Source organism: Perognathus longimembris, chromosome 13, assembly GCF_023159225.1.
Source record: "Perognathus longimembris pacificus isolate PPM17 chromosome 13, ASM2315922v1, whole genome shotgun sequence".
Taxonomy (NCBI): Eukaryota; Metazoa; Chordata; class Mammalia; order Rodentia; family Heteromyidae; genus Perognathus; species Perognathus longimembris.
Window position 1 is genome coordinate 8,981,482 of NC_063173.1, and position 15,891 is coordinate 8,997,372.

A 15,891-nucleotide genomic window follows, 5' to 3' on the forward strand; every position below is an offset into this window, starting at 1 on the left:
GGGGTTTGCTGTACAGATGGCCAATTTACAGATAAAGATATTTACTAGGACTATGTAATTCTTTAAAAAAACAAAAAAAACAAAGCTCACCAGGCAACCGTGGTTCATGTCGGCAATCCTAGCCATTCAGGAGGCTGAGATCTGAGGATCGATGGTACTGACGTCTGAACTCAAGACCTGGCACTTGCTAGGCAGGTTCTCTCCTGCTGAGCCACACTCCCACTCTTTGTTGTAATGGCTATTTTTGAGATGCAGTCTCAATTCCTGCCCAGCCCATCACTAGATTTTCTAAATCTGTCAACATTAGGCTTTTCTATTGTAGCTATGTCATCATAGCTACAGGAGCAAGCCACCATCTTCAACTTCTTCCACTAAATTGTAATCTCAAGCACGGGCTAGCCTTGAACCTTGATCGTCCTAATCTCAGATTTTTATCTACCAGTCTTAGCCTTGAATCTATTTTAGGCTGTCAGTTGTACATCACCATATTCAGCTATCCTTCAAGAAGGGAGTCTCACAAATTTTTCTGCCCTGGCTGGCTTAGAATCGTGATCCTTCCAATATCACCCTCCCATGTAGCTAGAAATAAGAAACTAAGGCGGATTCTTCCCATAGTCTCTTGGAAAGAACTCCCTATTCCTCTCTCAGCTTTCAGAAAGTTCCAGAAATTGGAGGTTTTTCGCTTGGCCTATAGCTACATAATTTCAGTCTCTGTTGGCACCCATCCTTTCCTCCACGTTACCCGTGTTTGTGTCTTAAAGTCCCCCTTCTTAGATGAATACTAGTTAACGGATTAGGACCCACCCTTATTATTTTAATTACATCCGCAAAGACTATTTCCAAATAAAGTCACATTCATACGTATCCAGGGTTAGCCTTCAACATGTCTTTTGAGGGACACGATGCAACCCACAGAAATGTAAACATGGAAAGCCAGCAAAATCCTGTATAAAATAAAAACAAAAATAAAAGCCCGAGCTGGATGCGAGATAATCTGGCTGTCAGGCCTGCCCTCACCCCCTAGCCCATGTCCTGGCCCAGACCCTCTCTCTTCTGCACTCACAAGGATGACAACGCTCACCCTACTTCAGGAATGTTGGGAGACTAAACTGAAGTCACAGAAAGGGTTTTCTATTGGGAAAGTGTTTCTACAAGTGCAGAGAATTATTATGAATTCATTCCAGATTGTGTTGACTTTTCCTTAACTTCATAACTACTTAATGAATAGGTAAAGGAAGGAGAAATACAGCTTGTCTTACAAGGAAGAGAGTTTAAATTATATGCCTCCCTTCATTTAGGGTTTGAGATAAAAGTACAATAGCAATCTACAGATAAGAAGAGTAGGATTACAAATCCTGCTTCACTGGGCTTTTTACTCACCCCAAGACAGGGTGGTAACTCAAATGAAACCAAGGGTGATAAGCAATTTAAAAGCAAACCAGTGGGCTGATCTTATCTAGGACACCGGCAGATAAATATCAGGCAACTAGCTGGGCTCTCTTTCCCTCTGTGTGGTCTCTATTACTGGATGCCAGGACAATATTCTGATAATGTGCTTTGTTTGTGAGACTTGAGTATGGAACCCAGGGCCTCACACATGCTGGGACATCACCAAGCTACTTCCCAGCCCCCAGTATCTCAATCATTGCTTTGAAAATGCTTTTGTCTGATGACTGCTGGATAGGCCAGAGACCACCAACTTTATAAAGTTAGACAAAGAAGATAGCTTTCAGATGGATATGACATGCTCCCAACATCTTTACACGGCTTATGTCTATTACAATGAAGTCTGTTGATATTTGTCTGGAAAGAGGCAGAGGGAATGAGGGAAAGTAATGATTGGGGCAGGTCTATGACATCGTATGTTTGGATTTGTACAACTAGTCCACATTAAAATTTTTTTACCTGAAATATTATGTAGCCAGAATAAATTAAGATTAGAACCTAAAGATTAAAAAACTAAAAGAACCTCCCTTTCTCCCTTTTTAGAGCCCATAAACCCTATAGCGATGAGAAGAAACATTTTGTTACTAGATTATGTCCATGGGCCTTAGGAAGCTAAAGATGGCCACCTCTGAAAAAGAAAAAAAAAAGTGTCATTGATAACAGCTGGAGGGCTGGGAATATGGCCTAGTGGCAAGAGTGCTTGCCTCCTACTCATGAAGCTCTCAGTTCGATTCCCCAGCACCACATATATGGAAAACGGCCAGAAGGGGCGCTGTGGCTCAAGTGGCAGAGTGCTAGCCTTGAACGGGAAGAAGCCAGGGACAGTGCTCAGGCCCTGAGTCCAAGGCCCAGGACTGGCCAAAAAAAAATAAATAATAAATAAATAAAAAAGATAACAGCTGGAGAATGATAGGCACCTCCAAAGCACCCGGGAAAAATCCAGGGAGGGGACATCACTCAGGAAAAGGAAACAAAGGCTCTCAGAAAGCACTTCTCCTCTGCTCAGCAATCTGAATCCTCCAACTCCTACTGCTCGGGTTCACACAGTTGGCCAGAGAGCCACAGACTCCTTCCTTAGAGCAATGCACCAAATCACACACCAGCTAAGAAACAAAACTTTATTTTCCTTTAATACAAAAATTAAATAGCAAGGGTTTTTTTTGTACAGTTGATAAATTAGAAATTTACAGTACAGACATCAATGCAGACATACTTTTGTACATCCTTACAAGCAGGGTCCGTTTCCTTTGTGATTCAGTGCTTCATTCCGAGCATGCATTAGCAGGAGTTCGCCTGGAGCCTCTATGTCCAACATCTGGAAGCCCCTGGCGGGCTCCGGTGCCTGGCGCTGGGGGGGGGAGGCGGCATGGGGGGCCCCGAGCAAAGGCAACACAACCACGAGCGACTGCTGCACCGAGCAGGTTGAATCATGCTGTTACCTTTGGAGATTGCACCTGATAATTAGTTTGCCTTTTGAGGAAGAGCTCAAGGAGCCTTCATCCCTAACCATCCTAAACCTCACAACATCCCTGTGAGGTTGAAAACAAAGAGATCTACCTAGATGGCCCACAGACAGAGATCTAAGGGAGCAGCTTACCGTCCAATGCCTACAACCAAGTCAGGGCCAGAGCCTACTAAGTGGACTGGGAAACTTGCACAGCCGGGAAAGAACGGTGGCCTCGCCTTCATGGGGAAGAGCCCCTCTCCCACTTAAGCTTTCTAGGATAAGAGGGGTCATGTAATGCATACAGCAGGCCTTCAAGGAGGTACATAAACTTTGAAGACACAGCTCCTATGGGACCCCAAAAGACCCTCCACCAACTACCTGGGTGAGTACGAGTGCTGATGCAAAGAGAAGGCAAAGCAGAAACAGCAATGAGCTACTACAAGGCCAGCTGGCTTGTCAAGCCATGACCACCTATGTGTGTGGCCAGACGTAGCAAGAGAGCACTCTAACCAGGCCACAGTGAAACCAAATCCCTTACTGAAGGCTCTAGTATCTGATTCTTGAAGGAGTTTCCAAGATGTGGGACCTACCCATGAAGAAAATTAGTAAGAAAATATAGTCACTCTAATTCCAAACAGTCACTCCAACTCCAAAGAAAAATAGTAATTCCAATGCCCTCCATCACAGAACAAAATTCAGGATGTAGACTGCTCTTTCTTAAGAGGCTCCTCCCGAAGTCTGTGCTCGGCGGCCCCTTCCCCTAACTGCTGCTGTGGCCCTTTGTGACAAGGCAGGGTGTGACATCCTGGTGAAACCCCTTTAAATGGAATCAGCCTCTTCTTCAGGACTCAGGATGTGGAGCACATCTTTGTCCTCAGGACCTAGCTTGGCTCTGACACACACACATACACACTCATACACACACACACACACACACACTCTCTCTCTCTCTCTTCCCTGCCAAGCAGGGAATGAAAGCTCAAAAGTAGGGTGCTGAATAGAACAATGATTTCAAACCTGAGATGTTTCCCAGGTTCTGGGTTTGGGGAGTGCAGGTGACAGGGTAAGAAAGTCAGAGAGCATCTCAGGGAACGGAAGGGTCACCTCTTCTCCAGTTTCAGGTCCCTGGGCAGGACGCCAACTCAGAAGCAGTTTCAGTAACCAGGAAACAGGTCTCCACAAAGGAAGAAGGATATGAATCAACCAAGGAGCAAAACCAGACGGCTCCGGCCAGTTCTACCCTCCTCCGTGTTTTTCTGCCTGCCCTGAGGTTTGGCTTTTATGAACCGAGACAAAAGAGCCTACCAGAAAGGAGCCTGGACAGAGGTATCCTTGGATTTATTTGCTAAAATCTCCGGATGTCGAGATTTTGGTAGAAAGCTACAGCTATACCTACTTCTAGATTTCCAAGAAAGAAAAGCCAACCTTTTTCCCTAAGCAAGACTGTCCTCAAATATACCTACACACGATCACACGGAGACCCAAGCCCAAACATGTCCTCCTCCACCGCCATTGGTCCCACAGTGACATGGAACCAATTCCTCAGTCCAGTCGACCTAGACGACCTCTGTGGACATTGCCACCATGTGGAGGGGATATTTTCCATCAGAACCACTGGAACTGACTTTGTGAGGAACACTGGGAAAGGGCAGATGTGAGGCCCAGCAGATGCTTGTGGGAAGGACCCTAAGTGAATCAAGGTGAGTGCCAGAGGCCTCCAGTCACACACAAAGACAAGAGCAAAGCCCAGAGGACCCTGCTCCAGCCTATCCTACACGCATTAGAAAACCAGAGCAGGCGTCATTCCATCAGCACGCTGATAACTAACTCAGTTTTTAATTTTTAAACAAATACAATTCAAGGTGGCAGAGTCACTTGAAGGTCACTGGTAACTGATTCCTCTGCCACGGAGTTATTTTTTTTTCCCCTTCCTGAAACTATAAACACTCTTTATTGTCTACAGTGTGGAAAAAAAAAAAAGCCTATGACCCTATGACATTACTAAGGCTACTAATCCAGTCAGCACCAACATCCCCTTCTGCTCCAATGTACCTCCTCCCTGAGAAGAATGGTAAGGCAGAGGGTCCAAATGTTGCCAGGCATTAACTCTAGAACTCAGAATCCAGGTGTTTAGGTTCACTCATGTGTTCTTTGGTTGTTATGATTATTATAACCTTAATCATTGACAGATACTGATCACCTCCTGTTGCCCTCTGCTGGCTGCTGCCTGAGTCACACAATCACTGAAGCATTACAAAGAAACCTACACCACCTCCAATCCTACACTCCGGCACAAACTTGAGCCCCTTGCGGCACGGTGCTCTTTCCCTTTCCTGGGCCAGAGCCTGTGAACAATTCCCAGGACGGCGGAGAAGGGAATGAGTAAGTGCAGGCTCTGCCCCTGGGCGCATGCTCCAGGGCCCGGGCCCGCCATGGGAACGGTCTGCAAGCAGCACAGGGAGTTCCCATAGCCCTAACTCCAAATTCAGCCTAGGTACCCGGACTGCACCAAGCCACAGGCACCACCGGGCCCATGCAGCTTTTCTCTCAAAAGCCCCAAGACCATCCTTTCCAAACACATAAAATGCACATCTTCTGTACATCTTGATCTCACCAACGCACTCACCTGCGAGAACAAACAGGAAAGAGGGAAGGAAGCTGGCAAATTGTGGGCGTCAGGCTCAAACCAAGGGGGATAGAAGAGGATTCTCATTTTCAGAACAGAATCATCTATTTGGAATTTTGCATCCCTACACAGGTTTCTACACCAAGTATTATGAGGAGGGAGAATGAAGAGTTTTCCCATTCGTTTTTTTTTTAAGGCATAAATTAATAAATAATGATTAAAGTACAATTGCTGAAGCAAAGACAGGTATGGATTACGAGGAGAGCAACCTATGATGTGCACAACATTTTGTCCGAGAGATCTAGTGATCAGAAGGCCTACAGTGGTTTCAGAGAAAAGACCAGTCACCATTTTAAAAGAACAGCCACTCTGAGTAGACTGTTAGGAGGTACCCCCTTGTGAGGACCGAAACATAAAATTTTAAAGCTTTGGATACTTCCACAAAAGGCAATTAAGACCTGTACTGTTAAAGTTTGCAGTTCATTTCATATGGTCTACACTTTATTTATTCCCTGCTAACCAATCCAGCTCCTGGCTGGCATTCTGGAGAGTCATTAAGCACCACATAAATACTGCAGGCCACACTGCCTCCAATGAAATCTTCTAAGGAGCCTTTGCCAATTACTAGGAAACAATCATACACCAAGTAGTTGGATTAACTGTCCTTAGTCCCCTTTACATAATTGAATAAGTCTCCATTGTGGTAAGCAGACCAGACTCTGATAACATTCTTATGCTACGAGGGAAAAAAAGGCACTATCATTCTAAGAATGTGAGCTGACCATAGTTTGAAAGTCAGTTGAGTATACTGTGTCATGGCCCAAGAATGTGCTTTTAATTGTAATTGACACACACAAATTACACAGCTAATCTGTGTGAATGCCAAGTTGCCAAGAAATTTAACATTTCAGTTCTTCCAGACTGGCGTCTGCATAGATGCAATCACATGAAGAAAAATATATTAAGTCCTCCTATTGCTTACTACTGCAATAGGTCTCTGGGGTTGGTAAGGTAAGTCAACTTAAGTAAATCTCATTTTCCTCTGAATTAAGTGATTGTCAGAAAGCAAATCACCTTTCCTTTTCCCCTCATTAGGCATGCTGCAGTGCAAAAATTCCTATAAAAATACCTTTTTAAAAAAATCATTAGTGTAAATCAAGAAAACAGCAGCCGCCTAGAACAAGGATGTTAAATTTTAAGAGAGGAGGAAAGAGAATAAAAACTCACTGGATACTTTCTGTGCATTAGTGCAGTACTTTTGTTTGTTCAAACAATTCTGTTTTATGACAAAGGCACTGAAAGATTTTGACACCACCTCTTGGGAGTGCAATCCACCAAGTTCTAAACAGCAGACAGTGTACCACGAAGATGTTTATGTTAGATCAGCCAAACTATAAAACTCTTGTAACACTTCTCCAAACCGAGCATTTCCAGTGTTTACAGATCACTTTGTTAACTGCAAGACCTAGTTAGTATTTAAAATTTTTAAGGGCTAAAAAAAACGAATCTTTCTCCCCTGTAAGTTACCAACTCATAGAACAGATCCCACCTTGTAGGGAAAAACAGTATCGCCCTGGTTTCCTGGAGTGGAGCTAGGATCTCCATACTCCAAGCTGTGACCTGCTAAAGTGATCAACATTTGGATTTTTCACAGCTTTGAAAGCCCTTAACTGGCTTTTCCATTGTGGATCATTCCAAAGTCTGCAGCAAAATCATTGGTTTTTATGATGCTGGGATGAGAGTGAGGGGTGGGAAGTTGAGGGGGGTTGTTTTTAAGTGTTGCTAGTTTGTTCGTATTGAGATTCACTGCATAGAAAGCTTAGTAGCATTACCACAGAACTGCTGGTGTTCCCTCCTTCAAAATGAGGAACATGTGGAGACTAGCTGACTTTACACCACAGTTTCATTGCCTTTCCCAGGCTTTACCCAACCATTCCCTCTCTTCTCTCTCTTTACCTTCCCAGAATTCACCAATCTGTTGGAACATTTCTGCCAGGTGTGAAGAGTTTTGGCAGACCAAATCCACATGCCTGAAGTGATGCCCACCAGCAAAGACATAAAGATTTTCAACATCTCCACTGCCATATTAGAGTCATCTGCAGAATACTGAAAGAGGGCCCAGTTGGAGATCTCATAGAAATAGCAGGCAATCACACAGGTTGCAGGAACTGTGTATAGCACTGAGAAGACACCGATCTTCACCATCAGCCTCTCTAGCTTGTCTGTCTTTGTCCCATCCTTCTGAAGGTTTGAGCGGATTTTGAATAAGGCCACCAAGCCTGCAGCAATGAACAAGGTTCCGATCACCAAGTAAGTAAAGAGGGGAGCCACTACAAAGCCCGTGAGGGCGTCGAGGTTCTGGCTCCCGACATAGCACAGGCCAGTCAGTTCGTCTGCATCCACCAGTCTCATAATCAGGATGACGATGGTTTTCACGGCAGGGATGGCCCAGGCCGCAATGTGGAAATACGAGCTGTGCATTTCAATGGCTTCATGACCCCACTTGAGTCCTGCTGCCAGAAACCAAGTGAGCGTCAGAATAACCCACCAAATGGAGCTAGCCATTCCAAAAAAGTACATCAACAAGAAAATTATTGCACATCCTGTGTTCTTAAGTCCTTCTTGGATGAGAATGGGTTCTGCTGCCTCTTCAAAATCACAGGATATCCTTTCCCTGCCTACAGTCAGCCTGACAATATAAGCAATGCTATAAATATTATAGCACATACTGAGGAATATGATGGGGCGTTCAGGGTAGGAAAACCGGGAGGAATCGATCAGGAAGGTGAGCACGGTGAAGGCGGTGGAGATGAAGCACAAGCTGGCCCACACCGCCATCCATATGTCGGTAAATTCCTTAGCTGATCGGCTGTATAAGCCAGCATCGTAGCCACACTTGAGAACGCAGTTCAGGCTCCTTTTCACCCAGATGTACTGATCAGAATTGGTTCCCACAGAGTGACACTCCTCCCCCGGCTGGATGGAGGTCTTGTGAGGCAAGGGCACCTCTTCATCACCTGGCCCTTCCATGCACATGTGATTGTGGTCATTCTGTGGTGGGAATTTGCTGCAGTTCAGGCTCTCAGGCCAGGCAAACCCAAATTCTTTGAGGACAGGTTCACAGCGTCTCTTGACTGAAAGACACATGCCACCACATGGGCCGATGGGGATGTTGATCTTCTCTGTACACATTGGCACATAAACCGAACAAAGGAAGAACTGGAAAAGCAATGAACAAGGAACACAATGACTTGGAGGTTTAACCAAATGCTTGTAACACCGCTGAGTGAATGCTGCAAGACAATGTCTATATCTACTTTCAACTCGGCCTATTTGGAGTCTGGCTGGTTGTTCTGACCTCAAATAAGGGTGCTTCACAATCTACCCTTTTTACACACATGACTCCAGTACTTCTTTCCAGAGAGATGTACATAAATAAGGAAGCAAATAAATAAATGTAATGTAATTACATAATCCTTTTTCACACTGCCCACAGTAAATAATGGTTAGAAAATAATCTTGTAAAATCTGACCTCTAGCACCCCTCCTCTTTTAGCTGATATGTGAAAGCGTTGGAAGAATCTGACAGGATGATTTGGTCCTTCAATACCGGATTGAAACAGAAAATGAACCAGTGGAGACACTGTTAGCCTGGACGATGAGCTGGGGACTGGGGTCTCTGGTCACCAAGGATTTGCTTGGCTAAGGTTTCACCAATGAATAATAATGAAGCACACTAGGAAAATGTAAATGTTAAGTCCCCGAGGCTGCAATAGCAGCAGGGGAGAGTCCAGTTGCTGTCCTCAATTCCTCCAGCATTGATAAACAGTCTCCCTGGCTCCGTACAGATGTTGTCTACGAGGTCTAGAGTTACAAGTAACTATTTTCCAGCATGTAAAGGGATCCAGTCCTGTCCTTCAAAACAGCTTGGCTGCTTCTTTGGGATACTTGTCATTAAAAATATATATCCTTGCAAAAGCTGTTTCCCCAATGAAAATTGCCACTGATGTCAGGGTATGCACTCTTTCCAAACTGAGACCTGGAGGATCATTTCTTACGCTTTTATAACCTAGTTCTAAAGTTCTGAAATTTCCAAAGGGATATTTCACCAGCAACAGGTCTAATCCCAACCATCTTTCCAAAACCACAATCCAACGTTTAAAATGACCTATGTAAAAACATGCAGCTAAGTAAGTAAGCTGTATGTCTGTTTCTTATCTATCAGAAGTTATAGCCAGCTCCATACATTTCTAATTTTTTTTAGCCTGGACAACTAACTGATATCCGCCCCCCCCCCCCCACACACACACACACTGCTACTCTCTTTTCTAAATTTCTTAAAATCACTCAGCCTCACCAGCCAAACCGCAAGTACAGTCAAGTTCTTTTATTTTCCTTTCAGTTCACACCCCTCCCTCATAATAATTTGGTTGTTTTTGCACAATTAAGACTATCTTGTATATGCAAATTTTTCTTCACTTATTATCTGAGGAGCAGTTACTGTTACCATTATATATTACATAACCTTTACAATGTTTAATAATGACTTTAAAAAAAATCCTTCCACATTCAAACTAGCTTCCTAGAAGTATTCTTTTGTGTGTGTGTTTCTCATCCACACATGAAACCTGCTCCCAACTCTGAGGAGGAGACAGAACTCAGGCGGACCCACAGGCTCGCTCGGTGACCTCTAAAAGCGCGTGGGACGACGTGAGGGCCGGCCATCCACAGAACGAGGTGCGCCGCGGTGGTTTATCTGAATAAACCCAGCCACCCCCACCCCCACCCCCAAACACGGGATGAACCCCGGGGAAGTTCTCGCTCCTTATCTCTCCTTCCAAATCTCAGCTGCAGCTGGCGGCGCTGCCGGGACTCACCCACCAGCACAGCGGCGGCGGCGGCCAGAGTCCTTGGCAGAGAAACCCCCTGGGCTCCACTGGGGTTCGGGGCTTGGCCAGCCACGGTGGGCAGGGGAGAGGAGCGGAAGGGCGGGGTGTGAGAGTGGGTTCCTTCGCAGGCCAGAGGGCTTACACAACGCCTTGGCCTCCAGTCCCGAGGGCGGGCTGGGGGGGGGGGGTGGGGTGGGCGGGGGGGGGGGGACGGCTGGAAGTCCCGGTTCCCCGGGGAGGACGGGGCAGGGGGCTCCGCTGGACAGGGCTCCGCGGGCGGGGCTGGGAGCCCCGGGGGCCCCCGCGGGGGTCGGGGTCGGGGGGGGGGGGAGCCGGGGGCCCACCTGCAGCTGGCTGGAGCAGCCGTACTGGATGAGAGGCGTGAACGTGGTCAGCTGCAGCTCCGCGTCCGTCTGCAGCTCGTGCCCCACCAGGTTGGGCATTTTGGTCACGTTGTAGCCGAGGTTCTGGCACATGGAGATGCGGATGGGGTCGCAGCGCCGCTCCTCCTCGTCCCCGAAGCCCCGGGCCGGCCCGAGGAGCAGCAGCAACCGCAGCACCAGGAGTCCCACACGGAGCCCGACGCCTCCGGGCGCCACCAGGACGCTCGGCCCGGCGCCCCGCCAGGCCATGGCCAGAGCCCCGGGCGGCGGCGGGTCCGGCGGACACCCCCAGTTTGCACCGGGGCGCGCTGCTCCCAGCTCCGGGACCGGGAGTGCGGTAGGGCGCCAAGGGTGACGCGGGGAGCAGCGGCCGCCTCTCCCCGCGGCTGCCCGCGACCCCGGGGGATACTAGACTCCCCGGGCGGAGGCGGAGGGACAGACTGCAAGGGTCATGGCTACCGGCGGTGATTCCCCAACCCCGGGCGCCCGCCGCGTCGGCTCGGGGGTCTCCGCGAAGCCCGCCAGCACTCAGCGCCGCGCCGCTCTCACTGCCCACAGCGCTGCGCCGCGCAGGAGGTTCGCTGGGCGGTGGCGGAGCGGGACGGACAGCCCTCCTGGCCAATGAGCGGGCGCCGGAGGGCTAGGGGGCGGGGCCGAGGGGCGGGGCTTCCCTCCCGGTGGAGGGGCCAGGCCCCGCCCGCGGCCCCTCGGCCCGCCCTCGCCCGCGCCGCCCTCCGCCCCGCCCCGCCCCGCTCCGCGGCGCTCGCTTTTCCTCCCACCCCGGTCTCGGCGCGCTCGGGGCCGGGAGGCGACGGGGCCGCGCGGCTCCCGCCGGGCAACCTGCGCCCTCCTCCTCCCCGGTGCCAAGTGGTCGGGGTCGAGGCCCACGCGTGCCCTCCCTCCTTCCAGCTGTCACCTGCGTCCGCGGTGGCTCGGAGCGGGGAGAAGCACACAAAAGAACTCGTGATTTCCATGTACCCGGATCTGGGCTGCCGATCCCGGCTGGGTGACCTTGAGCGAACGGCTCGACCTCTCGGTGTCAGGCTCCGCAGTCCATCCCGGCGGGGGACGGACGGGAGGATTCGAGATCGCGCCGCCGAGCCCCCGCTCCGTGCCTGGTGCCGCGCGAGGGGGCCGGCGGCTCGCTCGGTGGGCGCCCGGCCCCGCGCGCCGCCCCCCGCCCCTGCACCCGCCCGGGCAGCCGCGAGTGGGGGAGGCGCCCGCAGCCGGCGGCCGGCGGCCTCGCGCTCCGATTTCCTCACCGTGCGAAATGAAATTCCACAGGGGGATTGGAGAGGAAATGAGGCCGGGACGCTCCGTGCTCCCCGGCCCGCCGCCCTTCCTGCCTCGGGGACACGGTTTCTAAATAAGGTTCAGAGGGCGAGGGAGCCGGGGAGAGGCTGACCTGCGCGGGCCCCGGCCGCCGGGGGCCTCGGTGGGACCCCCTCCCCCTCCCCCTGCCCCACCCCCCCCCCCCACCCTCCACCGGCCAGGGCTCCTCTTCCTGCAGCCTGCGCCCTCGCTTCCTCATCCTGCTTCCCAGCCGGGTTCTGGGGAGGTGGGGGAGGCCGTGAGACCCGAGTTCGAGTCCGGCTCCTCCCCCTCGTTCCGTCCCCGCTCGCCCGCCCTCGGTGCCTGGTGCTGGACCCGGGCCGCCCCGCCCCCAGCACGGCCACCTGGCCAACTTCTGAGACAGGTTCATCTCCCCACCAGAGCTTCCCGCACCCCCATGACAATGTCTGTAAAATCGGGACCCGCCAACCGTAAATGCTAAATCATTTATTATGCTGCCTTCATTATGCATTGCTGTTGTTAGGGTCTGGATGGGGGAACAAGCCAGTTAAAGACACAATCTCCAACTTCCCCCCAGCCCCCCGCCCATCTGGTGTTAAACACATCGGAAGCCCAGGTCTGAAGAATTGGGTAAATAGATTTTTATTTTTCGGTGCTGGGGATTGAAATCTGGGCCTCACAGGCTTGGTAGGCGAGTACTTCACCATGTGAGCCATGCCTCCATTCCTTTTTGGGTTTTGTCCTTGTGCTGTGACTGGGCCCCATCTGAGTAGCCAGGTCACAGTGGTGGGCCACCATGGTAAAGGGATTTCTGCCCTATTCCTGGGATCCTTTTGTCCAACACTTGTCACTTTTCCTGGGGCTGATTCTCCACACATGGCAGAGTCACTGTATAAACTGGAAAAATGTTCGTGCCATTCAGGTGGTGCTCATATTTGTTTTGTATTTTTAGTTGTCTTTTCTTATATTGCCTGAAAGCACAAATGGAATAAACTTTTTTTAGGCCCTTGGCTCTGTGCCTAGAGCTCCTGAACTTAAACTACATTGTCTCCAGGCATATGGCCCTCATATCTTGGTGAAGGAAGCTCTATCCCCTCAAGGAGATTGTGAAACAGAGGCTAAAACCAAAGCAATCTTTAAGAAATGACAGAACCAGACAGACAGAATCACTTCAAAGATGGAGATTGCCATTATCTATCTCCCCTCCACAACTGAAAAGAAGTTCAAGCAGAAATCAGTAACTCAGAGGAGGGTTGGGTCTTCTTATGTCTCCATCAAGTAATGTTCAAGACCACTGGCCCACAGAGACAGTGAAGGACCAGAGTAGAGGTAGTAATCAGCATTTGAGCTACAGAGAGGACCAAATCAGATGACTAGCTGAAATGAATTGGATGGTCCCCATCCTCTAAGAACACTCTAAAGAGACAAAGAATAGTCAAATAGCAGTAACTCCCTATGATGAGCCCAGAGGTAGAGAACTGTGGGCAAACTGCAGGTTTAGAGGGCTACTCATTGGGAGAGGACCTGAAAGACTCTGAGCTACTCAATAAAAATGGAGTTTGGGGGGCTGGGGATATGGCCTAGTGGCAAGAGTGCTTGCCTTCTATACATGAGGCCCTGGGTTCGATTCCCCAGCACCACATATACAGAAAATGGCCAGAAGTGGCGCTGTGGCTCAAGTGGCAGAGTGCTAGCCTTGAGCAAGAAGAAGCCAGGGACAGTGCTCAGGCCCTGAGTCCAAGCCCCAGGAATGGCCAAAAAAAAGAGTAACAAAAATGGAGTTTGGTTGCAACGGGCATTTCACCTCAAGTAGGATGGGGAGGGGCCATGCTGGGTGCTGAAAGATGTGCATGGTTTATGAAACAGTGCCCCTGAGCTCAATAAGAAGGTCCTGTTCCTCACACAGGGCCTGCCACACAAAAGGGACTCCATGAAGTGTTGTGTGAAAGAATATCGTTACCAGCTGGGTGTCAGTGGCTCAACTCCTGTAATCTTAGCTACTCAGGTGGCTGAGATCTGAGGATCACAGTTCAAAGCCGGCCTGGGCAGCAAAGTCTGTGAGACTTATCTCCAATTAACCACTAGAAAACCGGAAATGGCACTGGGGCACTGGGACCCAAAGTGGTAGAGCACTAGACTTGAGCTGAAGAGCACCTAGACAGCGCCTCGACCCGGAGTTCAAGAACCACAACCAACTGAGGGAAAAAAAAAAAAGAATACCATTATCAAATCAATAACAGACACATCTAGAACACACTAGACATAGGTTTCCATGATCTACATTTGTTACGTCATTTCTTTTGTACATGTTGAGAAAACATGTTCTGAGATGTTAAGCAGTTCCCAGATGGCACAGTTAGGTGGTAGAAAGATTCACATGTGTACCTGCAAGCCAAGTGTTTTGATGCATGCCCGCAATTCCAGCACTCAGGAAGTAGGGCAGAAGGAAATTGAGGATAGCCTGTTGTACTTAGTGAGACTCTGTCTCAGCAAGAACAAGAACAAGATCAGATATGTTGACTGTTCTTGGTATATTCCCCACAGTTGACTTAGGAGGACGAATATGGAGGTAGCCCAAAATGGAGCGCGGGTCATAGAGTTGAACTGTGATTGGCTTCAAATAAGGAACAAAGCCCAGCACTGGTGGCTCACTTCTGTAGCCCTAGCTACTCAGGAGGCTGGGGGCTGAGAACTGTAGTTTGAAGCCAGACTGAGGCAGAAAAATCTGTGACTCAACTCCAGTTAATCACCAAAAAGCCAGAAGTGGAGGTATAGCTCAAATGGTAGCGTGAGCAAGGAGTGAAAAAGCCAAATAAGAGTGTTAGACCCTGAGTTCAAGCTCCAGTACTGGCACAAATACAAACAAGCAAATAGAATAAAATAAGTAGAATAAAATTTACAAATAAAATAAAGCAGGGGAACATATCTTTCAGGAGCGCAGGAATTTTGGAATGTTTCCCCGACCCCTCGTGTTTTCTGAACAAGAAAGAAGTGGCCCTGGTGTAGAGTTGGAAACTTTTTTTGTGTGTTCAGGTAATAAAATAACCCATCATGTGTTCTAACCAAGGAGAGTGATACATGTGACAACGATAAGAAAGACTTAGTTGTGAGGTATTAGAATCATTTTTCCTCTACCTTTTAAATATCAATCATACATCTGTTAATGTATAATTTAAATGAAGTGTATCAGAGGTGACAAATACCAATCAGATATGTCTCTGCCTGGCCCGGAACTCCGCTTTCACTGAGGAAACTGTTCTAACACCTAAACTAATCCTTGGTTAAAGATGACCCCGACCTTTTATCCCGGTCCCGGCCTCCCTGCCTCAGCATGTTTGAAGCACTTGGCTCCTTTGAAAAAACCCTTGAAGACGCCCCTTCCCCGTCAGAGGCTTTTCCTGTCAACAGCTTTTCTTACTAGGGATGGAACTCTTTGCAGGTATTTTCCCAAAAAAAAAAAAAAAGAAAGAAAGAAAGGCAAGGGAGTCACATTTCAGTGTGAATGTAGAAAGAAAACAAAGATGAGACTTCCAGCTAATTCTGAATGGCCTGGAGCTCCGCAGCTTCGCACAGGAGCTCACTCCAGCCACCAGGCCCTGCCCTGCTCCGGGTGACGGGCAGAGAACATTTGTCTTTGTATGGGAAGCACTTCCCGGAGGGAGTTCCAACGGATCTATCCTGTGTCCTGCACTGCTTGTCTAAGAGGAAGATGTGGAGACATATGAAAAGGAACTTTAGCCCCGAGGCAGTTTCCCTGGTCCAACTCCTCACTTTGAAGCTGCCTGAAACAGGACTTGTATGGTCTAG

The 15,891-nt window shown here is 49.0% G+C and overlaps 1 protein-coding gene across 1 annotated transcript; it reads right to left on the reverse strand.

Annotated features, from left to right (window-relative positions):
* Positions 1-2,609: 2,609 nt before the first annotated feature.
* Positions 2,610-11,347, reverse strand: Fzd4 (frizzled class receptor 4). Its single transcript, XM_048359583.1, has 2 exons — positions 10,753-11,347; positions 2,610-8,738 (listed from the first exon to the last, which is right to left on the reverse strand). Exons 1-2 carry the CDS (start codon positions 11,038-11,040, stop codon positions 7,410-7,412), a joined length of 1,617 nt encoding a protein of 538 aa, XP_048215540.1. The 5' UTR covers positions 11,041-11,347; the 3' UTR covers positions 2,610-7,409.
* Positions 11,348-15,891: the final 4,544 nt, after the last annotated feature.